The sequence below is a fragment of the Onychostoma macrolepis genome, chromosome 13, assembly GCF_012432095.1.
Source record: "Onychostoma macrolepis isolate SWU-2019 chromosome 13, ASM1243209v1, whole genome shotgun sequence".
In the NCBI taxonomy this organism is placed as follows: domain Eukaryota; kingdom Metazoa; phylum Chordata; class Actinopteri; order Cypriniformes; family Cyprinidae; genus Onychostoma; species Onychostoma macrolepis.
Window position 1 is genome coordinate 11246739 of NC_081167.1, and position 22503 is coordinate 11269241.

At 36.9% G+C, this 22503-nt stretch overlaps 1 protein-coding gene across 1 annotated transcript in view; it reads right to left on the minus strand.

Annotated features, from left to right (window-relative positions):
- atrn (attractin) overlaps positions 1-22503 on the minus strand; it is a 67107-nt gene that overhangs the window by 40411 nt on the left and 4193 nt on the right. Inside the window, exons 2-16 of the mRNA XM_058796611.1 lie at positions 19027-19110; positions 18605-18718; positions 16964-17092; positions 12936-13138; positions 10005-10173; positions 9533-9623; positions 9145-9388; positions 7454-7637; positions 6645-6799; positions 4664-4748; positions 2817-3037; positions 2355-2476; positions 2100-2238; positions 502-683; positions 125-344 (exon numbers count right to left, since the gene is read on the minus strand). Of these exons, the coding sequence (XP_058652594.1) occupies positions 125-344; positions 502-683; positions 2100-2238; positions 2355-2476; positions 2817-3037; positions 4664-4748; positions 6645-6799; positions 7454-7637; positions 9145-9388; positions 9533-9623; positions 10005-10173; positions 12936-13138; positions 16964-17092; positions 18605-18718; positions 19027-19110 (2342 nt within the window). The remainder of the gene's footprint in view (positions 1-124; positions 345-501; positions 684-2099; positions 2239-2354; positions 2477-2816; positions 3038-4663; positions 4749-6644; positions 6800-7453; positions 7638-9144; positions 9389-9532; positions 9624-10004; positions 10174-12935; positions 13139-16963; positions 17093-18604; positions 18719-19026; positions 19111-22503) is intronic.

Sequence of the window (22503 nt, forward strand, 5' to 3'; positions counted from 1 at the left end):
ATATGATTTTTGAAAACAGGAAATTCTACATTTGCACATTAATCATTGACATGATTTAGAGTTTTCTGTTAATAAGGCAAGTGAGCACTGGTCAATGTTGTGTGTGTATGTGCATCTTTCTCACTTGGTCGTTCACACAGACTCCCATTAACAGAGTTGACGCAGGTTGCTGCCTTCAGTCCATTAAAAGTGGGCTCAGCCAGGTACCCACAAAAACCAGCATCACTGGGCTCGCCCGGCAACCACTGCAGCGTGGAGTTGGTGAAGGGGGACATGTCCTCCCAGCACCAGTAGGAGACATTGATCTTCCTCAGACCCACCCACGGAGTGATTACTGCTTTTGACTGCAGCACACAGGACAATTCAAAAGTTTAATTCAAAGTTTAATGTGTGAAGATCTTCACAAAGACTAGTGCTTTACAACCCCAGGTAACAAAGTCGTGAAAAAAAAAAAACACATCATAAAAGAACATAGACTGTGAAAGTGTGCAGCAAACTCACTTGCAATGATCTGTTGTGCATCTCTTTGAGGACGAACTGGACTTTCTTCTGTGTGGTGAGGGATGCCAGCACCGCCTGGTGACTGCGACACGCCAGTTTAGCGTTGTCATACGAGTCCTTGGCCGTTATCAGCTTTAGACAGGAGTTTCCCACCAGGTGCCAACTCTCCCCACAGATATTCCCTAAAACACAAACACGGTGCAATCATCAGGCCTCCAAATTAACATATGGGAAACATGGCAATTGTGATATCAAGTCTTAAAGGTGCACTAAGCAATTTTTGAAAAATGCTTTTGATCGCAGTGTCGGAGCATGTCCCAAAACACAGTTGCAGCCAATCAGCAGTAAGGGGGGAAATGTTTATTTAGGTTTTCTCTCAGGTTAGCTCTGCTGATGTTCATGTTTACGTAGATGCTGAAAACACCATTAGTGTCATGCATGCATACTTCAGTATGTCGTAGATAAAACGGAGCCACTCATATCTGCTTTTGATTTATTCATCCATCAGATTGCGCGTTTTACATGACAACCTCATTAACGTTATACTGTAAATCCCATGTTCACGACTGCATCGCGATTCCCTCTGCATCACGGAAATGACATGACATACCTTTATCTGCACGGACGGATGGTGTCTGCAAATATGAGTGAACATGTTGGATGCATTACCTGCTTTTGCAGCCACTTTGCGTCCACATTTTTTGCAAATTGGATCTGTCCTCAAGGACAACCCCGCGTTCATTTTTTTTTATATCCAAAGTATTCCCATACTGCAGATTTAAACTTTTTTTCGGCGGGGGATGGAGATTAGATATAATCTCTGTCTCTGCCACTTTCTCCACTCCATGTGCGTGTAAGCAGCCATGTGAATGCAGAGTGAAGCAGACGAAATAAATTGCATATGCGCATGAGATTTTTTTTTTCATTAATTAAAAAAAAAAAATATGTAGATATGCAAATGTTTATGGTATGATAACCGTGCACGTTCAAACCACGATAGGCCGTCATACCGGTATATCGTTACAACCCTAGCCAGGGTTGTGTATGTACGTGTGGGGCAGAGATAACGTGTTCGTTTTGGTGCTTTCAAATATCAACATCGTTTGGCAAAAATCGCTTAGTGCACCTTTAATGATAGACAGAATCCTTTGAAATAAATTAAATAACAACAACAATAATAATTATTGATATCATCATTATTATCATGATGGACAGAGGACTTTAAATAAATTAAAATAAATCATTTAGAAAAATTATTTAAAATAAATAATAATAATAATAGTGATATTATCCCACTATACTGTCCCAATAATTTATTTTATTCTATAATCACACTTTGTTGTTCTGCTATTGTTTTTGCAATGGACTATAAAATGGACTATATATAAAATATTTTTTAAAACAGGAAATTCTATAGTGATTTTATAATAATAATAATATTTCAATAATATTACATATTTTATTGTTCTGCCATTGTTTTTGCAATGGACTATGACTAACATGTTATTTACACAAGAGTTGAACTTGAACTTCAAATATCTTCCTATATGATTTGAAGGTGAAAGGACCAGTTAAACCCCATTGTTTGTGTTTATTACCAGGAAGGGTAGTGCACTCTTGATTTCTCGTCTCCCATTGGCAGTTCTGATCTGTGGCACAACTTTTACAGCTGGTCTTCTTGCTGCACACAAAGGATGGGTTATCCTTTGGACATGCCTCATACTCCATTATCCCACCCTGCAGACAGATTAGTCACGTCAGAGCAAAGTCCCAGTATTACAAATTCATAAACGGAAATGTGTTCTTCCACACACTTTTCTGTAAGTCACGGCATATTAAATGTTGAGTCTTACCGGGGAACTGGTGCAGTTACTATGACCAGACACACAGACCGCAGCACACCACTGGCAGCTGTTAGTGTTCGCTGTACAGCTGTAGCAGTCTGAATATTGGTCACACTTTTCACCATCTGCATCTGGAAAGCACACACATATATTACTGCATACAACGCCTGTGGCGGGAACTGCGTATGCAGTGATGCCACACTCAGAATTCTAAGAGAATTCATTTCTTAAAAAATAAAAATCTTACTAATCTCAAAATCTGAACAGTTGTGTAAATAAAATATTTTTGCATTTAAGTGCAAGACATTAGATCGAAACGTTTACAGGATCTCACATAAATGCAGTAATGGATAAATTCAGACACTGCCACATAAAATGCCAGACATATATGGTAATAATTGTAACTTAAAAACTCTAAATAGTTCTAAAGACACCCAGGAAGCAGACGTCCTCTTTGTTCCTGTCACTTACACCCTCTGGGACTGCAGGTGTTTCTCAAGCCCTCTGTGTCATGGGGTGCCACTGCGTCCCAAGACATACAGGTGGAGGTAGTGGAGTTCCACAGACACTTCATGCCGGGCACAGCCGTGTCACACTCCAGCTGCTCAGAGAAAGCAGCGCAGCTCGCAGGGGTGAACCTCAGCACATCGCTGAGCATCAGGCTGTTAAAGCCTCCATACACGTACATCACCCTGACACACACGCACAAAAAGAGACAGAGATTAACCTCGAGTATCTCCGAAGGAACGAGGGAGGACAGGGAGAGGTATGAAGGGTGAGGAAGAAGAGGGCAGTGCGAATGAGGAAGAACATAAAAAGGAAGTGATGAATAAAGCGCATGAGACTGACAAGTCAAACAGCAAAAAGCAGTGTTGTGCCACAGCTCCCCACAGAGGGGTCACTCAGTGGTCATATCGGTGCTGACAATGACGGGTAAGAATACAGATCACAGTCAAAATCTCACAGGAGAAAGCCTTCTGTGTGAATAAGTGCGGTTAGAAGACTGTTTGTTAAGCTGGCAATTTGAAGCACTAGTAATGAGATGTGTTATTTATGGATAATGATTCTGCTTTATGACTTAATTTGACTAATCCGTATGGAAGGAGATTACAGGCAGATTTAAATACAGACTTCATATTTACCACAACACCGTTCAAACATCACAGAAATAGAAACACTTTTAAAAAGGAACATTCAGGACTCAATACAACTTAAGCGTTAGTGGCATGCTGTCAATTATCTAGGAAATTATTTTGACTCCGTTTGTAACAAATCAAACAGCTTATTTACAGTTTGCATGACAAGAGTGTTTAAAAGCAAAATATGATGTTCTTATATTGTTAAATCACTTAAATGAATTATTCAGTGCAAACGATTAGCATTTGAGCTATAAATCAATTTTTTGAAATGGATTTGGTTTCTAGGCAGATGGCTACGTTCCTCTACGGTGATTTTTCATAAAATTTTTCCCATAGGTATAGTATAAAGTATAGTTTTTCATGGTCACAATATAAATGTAAAGACCTATTTTACATAGACAAGACAAAGTAATTTTATGACACTTGTCCCATACTAACACAAAGGGTTATGACTATAATTATGAAAAAAATTAAAGTGTATAGCTTTTACACTATTTTCAGTTAATGTATATTAATGCAACAGACTTCCTTTAAAAGTGTATTATTGTAAAAAAAGAATTAGGTATGCGTCTAATGTATTCTCGGTGGTATTCAAAAGCATGCCACAAATATCAGTAGAGTTCAAAAGTCTGGAGCAAGATTTTTTTCACTGCATTTATTTAATCAAAATAATAATAAAAAACCAGTGAAAATAGTAATATTGCAAAATACTGTTACAATTTAAAATAACTTATCATTTTAATAGATTTTAAAATGTAATTTATTCCTGTGATGCTATTAATCTAATTAAATGTAATGTATTTATTATTATAATAACAATAAACTATGCATAATTACATGCAGGTAACCCTAATCCTAACCATATAGTAAGTACATGCAATTAATTAATATTACTCCGTACTTAAATGTATAATTACACTGTAACAAGGACACCTTAAAATAAAGTGTAAACTATTTTTCATTGTAAATGTCTTTACGGCCACTTCCTTGCTGAATAAATGTATACATTTTTTAAAAATAAATTAATAAAACTTACTAACATCAAACTTCAGAACGGTAGTGTATATCATCCTAACTATTCCTTTAAAACAGTGCACATTATGTTTAATCCCAAACAAACTATTACAAGTGGGACTGGATGTTTTCGCATACTGAGCACATATAAAACATTGAGATTACCCGTTGTGAAACACGGCTGAGTGGCCAAAACGGTTGACATCATGGTGAAGATCTGGATTGGGCAGAACAGTCCACTCATCACAAGCTAGAAAAGAGAACACGGCAGACAAAGTGAATCTCAGCCAGTGCTGCCAGAATACCTTTAAGAGACATCAGTATAGAGAAGACAGAGCTCATGAATATTAATTAACTAAGACTAATCGTTGCTCAGTAATCTCCATTTACATTACCCAATTAATATTCATAAGTCCAACCTTCACATAAATTGATGACCTGCGCAGATGTGCAGGGGCTATAAGGAACCTTTACTTATACTCTGAAAATACATAACATTTTAATAACACTCAACATGGGATAAAACTGAATGTTTCCTGCATCTTTCTCGGCATGGTTTGTAAAATGAGCTCTTTGCATTTTCTAAGATGACCATTAATATCAAATCATCTCTTTCCAAGACCTTAAATAGAAGGAGTTAGTAGCTAATCTAACAGGAGTAAGAGAAGCATGAAGAGAAATGACTGCTATTAGCGCAGAATGTGTGACAAGTCACTGCCCCCTGCTGGCAAACTCTCTGACAAATCGAATTCAGCATCCTGGTGTGGGCCAGTGTAATTGAGTTCAGCTTATAAGGACAGAGCAATTACCCTCAGGGCCAAGACAGGCCTCTACTTAATTACAGATTAGCACAGCACTAGTCTGAATCTCAAAAGAGAAGTTGGCATGGGAAGAACAAGAGAAAGAAATTTAGAAGTGGAGTGATATATAATGATGAATAAGCAAACGCAGATACTTCTGATATGTCTGAAGCTTCCTGTGTATTATGCAGGCACTACAAACTCCTCAAAGACGCTCTAAATTTCTACCCACGCATTCAAGAGCCGCAGTATTCAAGTGCTTGTAGTGCGTCTATTCTGACATCATAGCATCCCTCATTATCTAAATGAAAAGCGAGATAATACCACCAGACAGGCATGTATCTGATCCCTGGAGATTACAAAACTCAAATGTGTCACTCATGAAATAATGGCTTCAAAATCACGCATCCTTCTGCAAGAAGCCCCCCTGATGAGGGTATTTCTGTCTCTAATGGCTTGCTGCTACACGCACAGAAATCCAATTACGCTTTCTGTGCGAGTGTCTCTTCTGCTGTTCAGTATTGTGAAAGACAGATATTATATAGATATATGATGCCATACGTGAGAGGATGCAGTAAGTGAATGATTTCGAATGTAAAAAGTTCTTAAAAGTTCTGATAGATTAATAAAAAAATTAAAACCACACTACACTATAGTTACTTTGCTGGAAAGTGTATTACATTCTTTACTTCTAATTTTAAAAACGTGATGGAAGCAATATAAAAGTATTACAAATGAATTAAGTTTAAAGGGCCTGTGTATGCTATGTATGTTGTGTATGTTCAGGCTGAAACATTTTCATTTGAATAAATTCAGAGCAACACAAACATTCACATACCATCAATGAAACATTTTACTTTTTTCCACTCTCACTACTAAGAAAACTGTGCACCCAATAATCACCCACTTTTTTTTTGGTCAACTCTTTTGTCCATATCAGCTGCTGGTACATAAAACTTGCTACCGCTCATGAATAATCAATAATGCTAAACAATAGTGCAGAGCAGAGGTCAAATCCACAATTAACTCTCTTGTACTCTTATGTTTTCTTTTCTATAAGCGCCACCTACTGTCAGAGAGTAAATCTGCATTTTCATTCAACTCATCCTGTGGTTTTGTTTTTTTTATTTTATTTTTTACACAATCTGAACAGACAAGTTGCATGTGAAAATCAGACAAACATGTGTGTTGGTGGTCTTTACAGTCACATTATCTTCAAAAAATAAGACTCGAGAGTAAAACCAACACCTAACATCACATATTCCCATGTTTCCTAGTCCTACACTGAAGTGCAAAACCCTTGTGGTTTGAATATTCAGGTGACAAAGGAGGTGTTTTGTACTCACCTATGCTGTATGCTATGAAGTCTGAGGAGAAGCACTTCGCCCCGTGGCTCATTGAGGTGTCGTTGTGTGTGTTCCCTCCAAACACCAACATGTTCCCGCCAACAATCACTGCCGTGTGGAGGTAACGGAAAAAACCACTGTCCCTCAGAATCAACCTACAGATTCAGAGACATTATTAGCGGGAAACCCAGAGAAAGCAAAAAACAGAGTCAGAATATGTTCACAGCAGCATGCTAACATAATCATAAACCATGTACATTATACCATGTGTGAGATTTCTCTATTAGTATGCACTACCATTCAAAAATTTGGGTTGGTCAAGATCGTTTAAATGATTTTGAAGAAGTCTCTTATGCTCATCAAGGCTGCTCTCATTTCATAAACAATAAAAATGAAATTACAATAAAAAACACAGTAGTTTTAATTTTAATACATTTGAAATATTATTTACTCCTGTAAATGCAAAGCTGAATTTACAACATTACAGTCTGTGTCACATGATCCTTCAGAAATCATTCTAATATGTTGATTTGTTGCTGATTTTTTCAGAAGTTCTAAAGAACAGAACTTATTTTAACCTGAAAAATTGTAACATTATATGTCTTCACTTTGCCTTTTGATCAATTTAATGCAATAAATGGTAGTGTATTCTATTTCTGTTTTGTTAAATCAACCTCTATATAAACAGAATATCAAAGAGGTAATATTTCATTGACTTGAATTTTTGCAAAATAAGCAGGCACTCCATTTTAAGCATAGCCTGAAAAAGTAGTCTGTGTTATATTAAACTGCAATGCCATTTAACGTACCACATTCTCTTGTCCACATCGTAGCGGTACAGGTCTCCGGCCAAGCCGTATTTATTGGCACTGAACGCTTTATAGCCTCCATGGATGTAAATGGAGCGGGTTTGAGGGTCATACACACTGCTGTGCCCATAGCCACCCTGAACCAGCGCCCCACGAGTCTCTAAAACACTCCATGTGTTCTTTACTGCAAAGGAAAGAGTGAAAAGTACAGGATGAGAGAAAAGAAATAACTGGTTCTCCTAAAAAAATATTTGTGATGTTGCTCTGCCATTGCAACACCAGAGGGCAGTAGAGTAAACAATTACTGCAAACAGACCAGAACAAGGATAACCGTCACATGAGGAAAAATTACATTAGCATGTATGACATTTTATTCAAATGTCCAACTGAATAAATGCTTGTTTTCCCAAGCAGGGGTTTTGTATGTTGATTTCAAACCACACTGGAATCCATTCACCTTTAGAAACCAAAGTGAAAACCGGCCCCAGTCTCCCCTCTCTTTCTCACACGAATGACAGCAACAATCAATCATGAAAACAACTGCACAATTTTTTTCCAACTTCAAAACATTTTACACCGATTGAAAACTAATATCAAAAAAGGGCCTCATTTTAATTTTGTGATGAATGACAGTCGGTCTCTGCGGTACCTAGCGGTCTGATTCATCAGACAGAAACTGGGTCACAACTGTTCACTGTGACTTTCAGTCCGTGGTAGCACTCAATTCTGAAAAGGATTAGGGTGCTTTCACATCAGATGAATTCTTCCTTTCAAACAGCTAGACTGAATGAAACGGAGCACAGGTGTCCTGAGGCTTGTTTTTAAAAGATGCTTTTTTTGTTTTTAAAAATACGTTTTTATAAGCTATCTCATAAACAATGTACGTGATGCAAGATGCTGAAAAGGAAAATGTGGTGTAACAGCCATGTATGAGAACAGATACCAGTAATTAAATTAAAGAAATAATCACAGAAGGATGCACAGTACTTGGTTGATCTATCTGTCGAGTAGGGCTGGGTGATAAAGCTAAAAATGTATCTCTCAATATTTTTGCTAAACTTACTCTATATTCAATCTTGATATGCATCTTGATATTCTGGAATAAAAAAGGCATTATCTGAATAGAACAGATATTGTTGCAAAGTGCATTTAAATTATTTACTGCAAAATCAACAAAAAAAAGAGTGACCACTTACTGCTTTTTACCAAATGAACACAAGTTCATTAAAGTACTAAGTACTTAAGTCAAAAAATATAAATTTACGTTTACTTAAGTGTAATATATATACACACACACACATATAAGAAAATTATACAAAAAGTGCAATCTTCTAACAAAATTTTGCAGTTGTCACAAGAAAGAGAGTAATCTAATGCAGATTTATTTTGGCATACAGTATGAGATTTATTTTTGCCCCATCTGTATCTATGGTTATCACTGTCATTTATCACATTTTTAGATTCAATCCCATATTTATTAAATACGGTTGTTGATTCAAAAACAGAGGAGCGTTTGAAGCAGCCAAATGATCCCTTTGACGCAGTCATATTTGTGAGATTTGTGGGTCTTTTTAAAACTAAACTAAACTTTCAACACTATTGCGATATTCACACTATTCCTTAATTTTATATCTTTTTTAAAATTATGGCAGCAATATTCATCATAACCACCAGCCCTGTGCACTACTGACCAATGTTGTACTGCTGCACTTGGCTGATGTATCCGTAAAGAGGGCAGTGTCCGAACACGACCAGTATGACGGGCTCCGATTCGTCGAGATGGACAGTGTGTGCAGAATGGCCCACGACAGCATACTGTTCTTTAGCACGCGGATTCAGCAGAACCCACGACTGGTTCTGCGTGTGGAACACCCACAGTTCTGATGTCACGTTTCCTGTGGAGTCAATCTTCCCACCGTACATGTAGATTTTATCCTGTATGCACACAAAGACAAGTTATTTACTCACAAGTTATTGAGAAACAGCTCTCAGTTCAGTGTATGTAGGAAATAAAATAATCATAATGAAGACATTAGAATAGAAGAACACTGTTAAACAACCTGTCATCCATTAACAAACCTCATGTAAGGAGAGAGAATGACCGTAGCGTCCAGTTACAGAGTTGCCGGACCGGTTTAACGACATCCAGCTTTGAGAGGAGATGTTGAACCTGAGGAATATACACCGAGAGTAAAGGAGAAAGTGAAGCTGCGAACCTGAAAAAGTTATTATACTCCAGTGTGTTAAGTGTGTATGTGTGTGTTTTTGTGACAAATCAAGACAGATTTGTATAATGACAAAGGTATGACATAGGTATTACAAGGAGAAGGTGACTTTTCAGGACATTACCCCATGTACCCACTTTTCAAAAAAAGTGTATTGAAAATCTGAAATAGCACAAAGTCTCCTGTAAGGGGTAGGTTAGGTGTAGGATTGGTGTAGGGCAATAACACATAGTTTGTACAGTATAAAAACCATTACGCCTATGGGATGTCCCCACTTTTCACAAAAACGAACGTGTGTGTGTGTGTGTGTGCGTGCATGTACTCACGCAGTCACCATCTGGTAGTGTGTGTAGTTGAACACATGTCCACCTATCACCCACATCACGTCTTCATGAACCACAGCCTTATGGGACGCCCGCGCCAAGCCATGCCCACTGTATGCCTCACGTGTCCAGAAGGAAACATTTGCTGGTACAGTTATTGAACAGTCCAGGCCTAAAACACACACACACACACACACACACTTTAATAGTTAAGCATTGAATGTCAACCTTCATTCACTTCAAAAATGACTAATTGACTAAATTTACAGAATTATAAAACCATAAAATTAAAGATACGCAAAAGGGCTATGCTTGCAAATATAAAACAATACAGGAAAGCTTGGAGGAACTTGAAACATGAGTCAGTGTGGCTCAACCTGTTGTTCACAGTTGGTGATTAAACACTTCCACATAAGAGAGGAAGAGAGGAGACCAGACTCAGATATGAGAGAGAGACCTACACCTTCACAGCTCTGGGCAGCAGTGCTCTGCCTAAAATTAAGGTTTGGTGGCTGCTTGTCATAATTACCATAATTACAATTAAAAACAGTGACTTTGCAATAAGTTAGAACCTCACAATTATGAAACCTCAGACTTGTGATGTTATGTATAGAGTCAAAATAGCAGCAGCCTCAACAGTTATTAGTTGTAAGGAGGAACACATTTCTTTCATGTGTTTCTTTCATTTGTTTTTGATATTATTCAAGCAAGGTTTTATACTCTAAAGTTGATTTTAAATGTTGAGAAAACAAAATGATCTATGTTCGATTGCCCTCCGGACATTGCAAGGAAATTTGATTACTTTAGTGTCAGAGTATAAATACCTGGGAATTATAAATCAATAACACATTCAATTTTGGCTCACATATTAATTATTTGAAACAAAAATGAAGGAAAAAGTTAGGGTTTTATGTTTTGTTTTTCATTTAATGCAAGGAAGAAACTTCTTCCCAAATTCTTCCCAATTCTTGACTATGGGGATGTAGTGTACCAACATGCACCGTCCTATCTTCTTTCCTCTTTAGATGCTGTGTATTATTGCGAAGTTTTATCACTGATTGTAAACATTTAACACATCATTGTGCATTATACAGTAGAGTGGCTTGGTCCTCTTTTGCTGTTCAAAGAAAAATGCATCAGTATCTAATAAGGCAATTTTGTTTTGTTTTTTACCACAGTATCTCTTGGTAATAACAGTTGGTAATTATTCAATGCTTTCACAAATGTATTATAATCTCAATGTACCTTCTTTTGTGTGGTTTGGAGAAAGACTTGGAGGTTTGCAAATATTTATAATGGCTGTATCTTTAGCAAGATTTCTTTGCATAGTTTTTTATTGTGTACTGTATATTACTGTTTGTTATATGTACTTGTAAACTTGGGACGCCTATCTTGGCCAGGACACTCCTGCAAAAGAGATTGTAATCTCAGTGGGTTTTCTTTCCTGGTTAAATAAAGGTTATAATAATAATAATAATAATAAGCCATTTTATTGTAGCTGATTCTCCCTGGTGCACTTTTCTTAATATTTCACAGTCCTCGTGGATATATTTTGATTTTACTGCCACAGAACCAAATAATTATTGAGTTTGAGGTGGTGAATACAGTAGAGTATTTGAGTAACTGGGTGTTTCTTCAACTATGGGCATTTTGAGCCCTGACAACTAGAAAATAAACTTTGAATATCCTTGAAAAAAAAAGTCAAAAGGTGAATTTCATAGCTAGAATTTTATGCATCCTAAACACAAAATTAAATAATGTTTAACAGCAGTTTGATTGGGAATGATAGACAATAAAATATTCTATAAATTTTCTGCACACATCATATGACGCCACAACTGTGGAATAACCACGTCTGAAAAAATTGCTAGAGATTATTTTCAGCCTATAAACATATTATTTTGCTCTTTCTTAAGATCATCATAGTAATTTTTTATGATTGATTATTAATAGTAAAAATGTAAAGTCTGGGTTTTGGGATAGGAGTAAAACCTTAAAATCAATAAATAAAAGACATTTCAGAAGGTGCTAATATAAATGATGTATGAGGATAAATGATAAACGAGGCATTTTTGAATTCACAAATTCACTATAGTAACCACTGAAGTTTCAAACTTACTGGTTCTTCTTACAAAGTCATTTTTGCTTACCTTAAATATTAACTTTAGGCAAATAACTCACAGCAGCCGATCTCTGTTCTACTTTGGTACAGGCATGATTTAGACATCTAGCACTCTGTACCAATTTGACATTTATATGTGCTAAAATGGTCATTTTGAAATTTTTACACATTTGGCATAATCAGAGCTGATCGCAATCAAGCGAAGTATAAAAACACAAGCTGTTCTCCAAAATACAGCCCTGGGACAAACGGTATCAGTACACAGAGTCCCGTATTTCAAGCAAACCCAAACAACACTAGCGGCGGCGTGATTGAGACAGAGAGAGATCTGTAGTCAGTGCTGTGAGAGGCGAAGAGGAAGAGAGCCAGGAAACAATTAGTGAAACCAAAAAAAACACTTACAAATTCCCAGAACTGAGAGCGAATTACAAAACATTTATAAACAAATTTGATGATGAACAGCTTCCTTAATGACTCTTAACATCATAGAGCTTACATACAGTATCAAGCCACTAATGTACATACTGTACAAATAACTAATGTCATGTCATTCTCAAGATAGCTGTGAATAGCAGCTGTAACCATAGCAATAGTGACTAAAAGTAAATATCAAAAATGGTGACATGCATAACGCTGAAATATATCTTATCAATTCACACAACACATGTTCGGGCAATGCGTGATGATGAGTGTCACCGAACTCACTCTCAAAAATGCAGTCCTGAAATGTATCATGAATGACCTCTCTGTTAGAAGCATGATAGTCCAGTAGCTTACTGCCATTCCTATGCTTGAGCCAAGCGACAACTTACCTTGCCATCCTGGTTTGCACTGGCAGCGTTTGGCAGTGCTGTCACACTGTCCCCGCAGAGGAGAACCGCAGTCAGAGAAGCAGTAGGGCACATCACAGGCCTCTCCTTTCCAGCTTTCCTCACATACACACTGCACAGAGTCACTGGAATTCCCCACACGACACTCCCCACGATCTGAGCAGTTATTGGGGCAGGTATTTAACCTGGGTAGAGCAGAAAGACACAGAGAAATCAATGCAACAGGAAATCACACATCTGCATTGATAAACTAGACCAAAACTAAAACGTGTGTAAAAAGTGTGTAATTGCTGCATTACTGGCAGAACTGCTTAAATTAGGATTGTTTCCGGTCTGCCATTGTTTGGACAACAATTTCCTGCTAACGGCTTATTTCAGATAGCCCCACGCCATTGGACAAGAGTGAAGTTGATATGTCAGATTGCTCAATCAGAGCAATGTTCTGATAGAGCCAACAGGTTTACAATTTTCAGGAACAGTGTTGTTATTGTTAACTACTAACTAGGGCTGTATGACATTAATGGAAAATGTGATAACCTGTTAAATAATTGTATGATTTTGCAACAACCTGTTAAATAACAAGTGATTTGGAATGCAAATTAAAATAAATTTAAATGATATTTAAATACATTTAAAAGCTGAAAATGATATGAGCAACATACTTCTTCGGCACTAAACTTTTAGTTATTTGTGTCAAGCTAAATTTTCTTTACAACTTTCTGAAGTATTAAAATCATACAACTGTTGCAAGTCCTTGTAATATGCATATCACGATTTGTTAAATTGCATTATTTTAATAGAAAAAGCTGAAATATTGCTTAAATAAATATTTCATGCAGTGAAAAACTTTTTATTTTAGTTGCCAAGGCAACATTTCAAATTATCATCAAATAAACTTAAAGTACTAAAACTAAAATGCAACATAAAAATATAAATCAAAGTAAATAATAAATACTAAATAATACTATAATTTTATATGAACGCTATAATAACACTGTTCATGTAGTCAACCTACAAATAGTGTACTTGAAGTGTACTTATGTCGAGTAAAAAAAAAAAAAAAAAAAAAAATTTTTTATATATATATATATATATATATCTTAATTTCTTTTTCCCAGTACACAATTTTTATGACTGAAAATTTATTTTATACTATAAATCTGTTATTTATTTACTGTTTTACTAAGATGCATAAATTAATAAAAAATCCTAAAAATACAAATACAGCCATGAAAACATAAAATATAGACAACAGTTCACTAATTTTGTAATACGGTACAGACAAAAGCCCTGATTTTATTATATTATTACTGATTTTCCTTGCACCCACCACACCTTATGTAAGCCTATTGTTACACTGTTTGCTTGGGCATTTACCTTTTCCAGCACACAGTTAGGCATTGTACTCAGTAGACATTAGATGTTGCCAGTATTGTCTGCCCATTTCCCCAATAAAACAGTGTCTGGCTATACAACGGACATTTAGTCTAGGCTAAAAATGTCTCGATTCAGATTTAGCTGCAGTACACCAATTCAGCGATACACGGAACTGCAGAGCTGTGTCACATTGCCCTGTCCATAAAGGATCTACAACAACCCAATGTAAACTTACATGAGACGTTTGGTTACTATTTGAACTTCATCTTAAGTTAATAATTGCTTTTGTAGCTCGAAGGTATGTAATAAGCAACTGAGGGAGGAGCTCGATTGAGGTGAAAACTGTTTATTTCAATACAACCTGTACTGGCATTAGCCTGAACAGCCGCATTAGTAGGCAGATCACTCCCCTCTACAGCTGAACACAGGAAGAGAATAACAGGCAGTCTAGCATCTGTCTTTCAGCTTTACGCGGTTTTGTGAGTGTCTGCAGTGTGTGTCAGGATTGGTGTTTGATGTTCTATTGATACTGCACTCCAGTGTTTTTTTGGGTCCTTGTAAATGCGGTCTCTATAGAAACCGCCGCAGTCACTGTCAGGACTTCACATAAGCAGTCCCTGCCACAGACACCGAGGTCAAAGATATCTGCGCTTCCTCTGTCCCGCTCTTCTTAAATTACTCTGCCCTGCATTTTCTTGTTCTCAATCTTGTTCTCTAGCGCACAGAGCCTTAAAGGGACAGTCCAGCCAAAAATTGGTCAGCATTTACTCACACTCGGGTTTTTCCAGATCTGTCTGACTTTTTCTTACGTGGAACTCAAAAAAAGAAGTAGAAGTCCAGTAGAAATCGCATTCGCGTTTAATTATGTGTTTAAACTTGACGTGTTAAGAACAATCATGGAGCGAGCGAGAACCAATGATCTTTAGCATTACTTTCCACCTACCGTTTCTTTTTTTGTACCGCATTTAGTATTATTACGGTATATATTGTCTACAAAAAAAGTTTTGGGACAGTAAAGTTTTTTTTAAATATATTAATCTAGCAAGGATGCATTAAAATGACAACAAAAAAAAAAAAGAAAAAAAAAGAAAAGAAAAGACAGTATTTCAAATAGAAATTCTTTGTAACCATATAAATATCTGTTTTGTTTTAATTTTTGGTAATTTTATGTTTAATCAAAGAATCCTGGAAAAAAATAAAAATTGTATCATGGTTTTCACCAAAATATTAAGCAGCACAACTGTTTTCAGCATTGATAATAATAAGAAATGTTTCTTGAGCATCAAATCAGCATATTAGAATGATTTCTGAAGATTTCTTAAAGAATGTGTCATTTAAAACTGGAGTAATGATGCTGAAAATTCAGCTTTGCCACCACAGAAATACAGAAATTACATTTTAAAATATATTAAAATAAGAACAGCTATTTTGAACTCCTATAACATTTGACAATATTACTGATTTTTAATGAGCATAAAAGACTTCTTTCAAAAACATTAATCTTACCATATAAAACTCTGTGTATATAGAAGAATGCAATTTATCCTGTGAAGTACATATTTGATTTTCAATACAGACTGGGTGAAACAACATTTCCACTATATTTTTGAAGTGGCTTTAACAACAAACCAAACTTGACTTGAAATATCAGCACTGTAAACTTCTCTTTTTGTGTTCCCCAGAGCAAAGGAAGTCACACAGGAATGATGTAAGAGTGAGAAAATGACAACACGGAGCAAATTATAACAATTTTCCATTTTGGGTGGACAACACATTCTCATCAAGAGCCATGGGCAACAAAACCAGACCCTGTCCCAGCTCGTGGATGATGTAACTTCACCATTATGCAGCCACAAAGCAAAGTGCTGGCCATTCAAAAGCAGCCATGTATATGTGATTTCAAGACACCTTCCTTATAAACACACATGTTCTTAAATAACCCAGTGTTCATAGGTCAGGAAAGCTTTGTTACAAGTTATAAATTAAGGTTAAAGTTTCAAAGTCCAAGACAGTAACGAGCCTGTTTACAAGTAAAAAGCTCTGTTCTAAAACCTAGTGAGCTTTCAGTGTCACATAACCCTTCAGAATTCATTCTAATACGCCGATTTGTTGCTTTTGGAAACCAGGATACATTGTTTCAAAGAATAAAATTTGAAATATTTATTTGAAATAAAAATCTTTTGTAACATTACAAATGAACTTACTGTCACTTATGCATCCGTGCTTAATAAAAGTATTCATTTCCTAAAAAACGACATTTTACTGAGCCCAAACTTCTGAACTGTAGTGTACATATTATAAGTTGTGTGAATTTTGGCAAATTTAAAATAAAGTGGCCTATATTGATTAACCCAATCAATTTCTATAAATACTTTTCAGTCCATCTGCTATCTTGGATTTCACTGACAATGCATTCATGCAATACTGTCTTAGCATAAATACAAAATTGAGGCATCTTATAAGGCAGCTGGCAGCATAATGTTGCTGTCCACCTTCTGGAACAGTTGTTTTAATGGAAATGTGCCCACAATGCCTTAAGACGCTGTCAAAGCAAGAAGCTCACTAGGTTTTGGAACAGAACTCCAGCACAGCTGTGACCATCAGTCTGTTTCGGTCCAGGAACTAAATCTTACCTGTAGGAGATGTTGAAGCCGGTGAGATTATACGCAGCGTCACTGAAGAAGTGCAGCAGGGCGAAACCAGACTGTGCCACCACCTCTGGGACAGTCTCATTGCTGTAGCTCTCAGGAACAATCAAACCACTGGAACATGAAAGAGAAGAACATTGAATACTTCATAACTCTGCTGACAGGGAACCCAACAGATTTAATAGTTTCAGTGCTTTCTCACTTAATTGTCCTCTAGTAGAGTGTATACGTACTTTTTTTATAATGGGCTTTTTAAAAAAGTGTTAGGGTTGGGGTTTTGTAGATGTTCTGTCAAATATTGTACTAACTATTGGAGTCACCATCCAAGTTCATACTTAGACTTGCAGGCTCACCTGAGGGGCAATCAGTCTTATTTTTTGCTTTCAAATTAGATCAATCTATCATCATTCAAATCTATCATCATTCAATTTTTATGCAGCTGACCTTAAAAGCCAAAAAAATCAGATGACTATATTGTAATTTTCTCCACTTTAAGAAATAAAAATAAATAAACATTTTGGTGTTGGCAAAAGAAAAATTGTGTTTCTAAAATTTGCTCACCATGGACACATTTGTTTGATCATACATACAGTGAAACAGTACTATTGTGAAATATTACTACAATTTAGAATAACCTTTTTTTATATTTGAAAATGTAATTTAATGCATTCTTTCTGGAAAATAAAATAATTCCTTCACAAACAGCTTTTATTTCAAATAAAAATCTTTTATAACATTAAAAATGTCTTTACTTTTGATCAATTTAAAAGGGTCATCGGATGCCCATTTTGCACAAGTTGATATGACTCTTTAGGGTCTTAATTAAAAGCCTATAACATAAATTCGTCAACATTTCTCAATGGTAGTGTAAAAAACACCTTCACCCTGTCAAAATCAGCTCTGTTTTCAGTAAGCCGTTTTTTGGTCCATGTTGCTTTAAATGATAATGGCTCTGCTGACCCCACCCCTCTCTTCCATGGGGGTGACAGCAGTACTGTTTACTTTAGCCGCGAAACTGGCTAACTAGCCACTGTACAAAACTATGTCATTCTGACAGGAATCTCAGAACAGCCTGAACTGAGAAAGGGGATTTTGAAAAAAAACACTGGGTGGATTTTTATTATTATATGATGGATGTGTACACACACACTTCCAACACACATTTATGTTCAAACAACTTGAAAAGTGAATTTTGCATCCGTTGACCCCTTTAATACATCCTTGCTGAAAAAAGTAAAATAAAAATAAAAAATAAAATAATATAGAATAAAATAAAAATAAAGCTACGAAGTTAAGATCACATGACCAGTCAAATGCTGCGCATTTGATCCAATTATAAAACACTTTTGGTTGAAGAATCAATTAATCATGGATCACACATATATCAGGGTACTTCCACCAGGGCTTAGGTATATTTCCTAGCAGACGTTCACACAGGATGCTTGTGTTCAAAATCAGTGTCTGATGTGGTGTAAGGAGCTTGAGAGCTGGAGAAGCACAGCGGCCCCTGCAGAAATTCCCGTATTCTAATCTGATCTTGGATTAACAGATCATTACCTGGCCATCTCACTCCTCTTGTTTTACACCTCACACACACACAGAGATAAAGAGAAATGATGAGAATACCTGAAGGCAGCGAGTAAAGGAGAGTAGATGGAGTCTCCATCATACACATACAGATGATCCCAGCTGCACTCGGTGGCAAAATGCTCAAAACGAAGCCTCAGGATTGAGTTCGGCCTGTCAAGAAAACAACCATCAACCACCGTAACCCACACAAATACTGTGTATATGATACAGAGCTCTGCTGCATGACCCAAACCTGACAGGACCTGAGAAACGGTTTAAATTTGTAATGAATCAAAATGTGTATCGTGCAAATCGAGTGATAAAAGAGTAATCTATTTTGAGTTAAGCCAAAATGTAAAATTTAGCATTACTGGTCAGGTCAGGTGAGGCCACAAGGTCTTGTTAACAGGCCAGGTTCAGGCTTAACGTTCAGAACTCTAATCTGAGAAAGACCGTTTCATTTTCAGGCCAATACTCACTGTCCCTCAATAAGCCATGTGCACTTGGTCTTGTATTTGTAGTTTCCTGGTCCATCCGAGAGATAGCCTGAGGGTCCCGTTAGCCTGTGTATGACAGACACAACATTATTAAACCAATCGAACAACGTTTGCTAATGCATGCACATACAACTAAAGGGACAGGTTATTATAAAAGACAAATATAAATCACCTACAGTTTAGCAATTATGTAAAGCAAGTTTAACAGCCCTCAGTAAAAGTATAATTGGGGAATTAAATAACAGGTGCATCTCACGTCACGGTTCAAGGGTCGATAGTGAAAACAAGCACAGTGCGTGCAGCTTAGCACTAGGTTCACAAGCAATGTTGATAACACACAGTATATTATGTAGCCTATTTGAAAAACAGCCATGGGTAAAAATGTAATAAAAAAAATTTAAAAAAAAGTGTAATTTAATTCAAAATAAAATATTAATAAATACATCTCTGATAATCCCAGGTTGCTATGGTCACGCGGGGTTTTATTTACCCATTAATATCTCGTGGCCAATTTAATTTTGTTTACAAAAAGGATATTTATTTTTTCTCAATACTTTCATTTTCGTTTGCAAAACTTTATTCTTTTGCATATATGTGTGTCATTAAATTGACTCCATACATATGCGTTTATTACAGTGACCAGTCGCAATCACGCACTAAACAAAGCTGTGAAATCCAGTAAGAAGCACTCGAGTTCAGCGCAGAGTTCTCCGGTACAAATCACATCTCTTTCATTTAAAGTAGTTTAAAGCCAAATAAATCAGAGCTGTTATTCTCATCAACACTGATGCAGAAAGGAAAGCAGCAGAAACAGTGCAACAACGATCCAGTTAGAAGACGTTTCAATCCACAAATCACCCACACTTACCATATTTTACTGTAGTAACACTAACGGTAACAATACGGTGGCAGAAAAGTAGGATATTCATATTGAGTATTATTATATTATTAATATACTAAATATGTTAAAGGAATATGTAATTTTGTTAATTATTCTATCAGTTGATGTGGATTTGTAATTGACTGAATGTCTTTAGGCTACTGTTTTTCAATGCAAACACCATAGAAACCATACAGTTTGGCTACTTTTTTACCATGGTAATGAGGTGCTGTGCTTTTGGTTATGTATAAAAGATGAGGCTGTTACAGTTTTCACAATGGTACTGTCACATGTACATCTGCAACCCAACTCAAGCTCCTGTTCTAATGTGCATTTCTAAAGGCATCTTTACACAGCCGATTTAAGGACAAAACTTGTTCAGTGCTACCAAATCAGGTGCTCGTGCCACTGCTCTCGAATGTTAGTCTGGAGCCCTGATAATATAAATTGTACTGTAAAATGTTACTTTAATTTGAAATTTCGTCTGTTTAATTGTAAATGGAATACATAGCTTTAGTAAACCATTTTTTTTCTTTTAGTTTTAGTATAACATTATTATACCATGCATAATTTTACCTTTTTTTTGTTTAAAGAAGAAACCAAACCAATTTATAGTTGACATTTGAGGCTCAATTCTATAGAAAAGCAATAAAAGTTCAGGAAGAGTGTTTTCAGCCTTTTTTTTAAATATACACTGAACAAAATTATAAACGCAACACTTTTGTTTTTGCCCCCATTTTTCATGAGCTGAAGTCAAAGATCTAAGACTTTTTCTATGTACACAAAAGGCCTAATTCTCTCTAATATTGTTCACAAATCTGTCTAAATCTGTGTTAGTGAGCACTTCTCCTTTGCCGAGATACTCCATCCACCTCACAGGTGTGGCATATCAAGATGCTGCTTAGACAGCATGATTATTGCACAGGTGTGCCTTAGGCTGGCCACAATAAAAGGCCACTCTAAAATGTACAGTTTTATCACACAGCACAATGCCGCATGATGTCGCAAATTTTGAGGGAGCGTGCAGTTGGCATGCTGACCGCAGGAATGTCCACCAGAGCTGTTTCCCGTGAACTGAATGTTCATTTCTCTACCATAAGCCGTCTCCAAAGGAATTTCAGAGAATTTGGCAGTACATCCAACCCGCCTCACAACCGCAGACCACGTGTAACTACATCAGCCCAGGACCTCCACATCCAGCATCTTCACCTCCAAGATCGTCTGAGACCAGCCACCCAGACAGCTGCTGCAGCAATCGGTTTGCATAACCAAAGAATTTCTGCACAAACTGTCAGAAACCGTCTCAGAGAAGCTCATCTGCATGCTCGTCGTCCTAATCGGGGCCTCGACCTGACTGCAGTTCGTCGTTGTAACTGACTTGAGTGGGCAAATGCTCACATTCGATGGCATCTGGCACTTTGGAGAGGTGTTCTCTTCACGGATGAATCCCGGTTTTCACTGTACAGGGCAGATGGCAGACAGCATGAATGGCGTCGTGTGGGTGAGCTGTTTGCTGATGTCAACGTTGTGGATCGAGTGGCCCATGGTGGCGGTGGGATTATGGTACGGGCTGGTGTATGTTATGGACAACAAACACAGGTGCATTTTATTGATACCGTCACGAAATCCTGAGGCCCATTGTTGTGCCATTCATCCACGACCATCACCTCATGTTGCAGCATGATAATGCACGGCCCCATGTTGCAAGGATCTGTACACAATTCCTGGAAGCTGAAAACATCCCAGTTCTTGCATGGCCAGCATACTCACCAGACATGTCACCCATTGAGCATGTTTGGGATGCTCTGGTTTAGCGTATACGACAGCGTGTTCCAGTTCCTGCCAATATCCAGCAACTTCGCACAGCCATTGAAGAGGAGTGGACATTCCACAGGCCACAATCAACAACCCTATCAACTCTATGCGAAGGAGATGTGTTGCACTGCGTGAGGCAAATGGTAGTCACACCAGATACTGACTGGTTTTCGGACCCCCAATACAGTAACTCTGTACATTTTAGAGTGGCCTTTTATTGTGGCCAGCCTAAGGCACACCTGTGCTATAATCATGCTGTCTAATCAGCATCTTGATATGCCACACCTGTGAGGTGGATGGAGTATCTCGGCAAAGGAGAAGTGCTCACTAACACAGATTTAGACAGATTTGTGAACAATATTTGAGAGAAATAGGCCTTTTGTGTACATAGAAAAAGTCTTAGATCTTTGACTTCAGCTCATGAAAAATGGGGGCAAAAACAAGTGTTGCGTTTATAATTTTGTTCAGTGTATGTTATATAAAAATATGGCATGCAGCTTCAAACAATGGCATAAATCTGTTCAAAATAATCGTTACAATCTCAAGGGAATAATTGACTTTTGTCATAATCGTGCAGCCCTAGTTAATGGTTTGTTAATAGCAAGAATTAGAATGAAGAAACCTTAAAATAAAGTGTGACCAAAATACTACTGAAGTTAATGGCTACTGCAACTGTTTGGTTGCACACATTCTTCAAAATATCTTTTTTTGTGTTCAACAGAAGAAACCCATTCATACAGGTCTGGGAAAACTTGAGGGTGAGT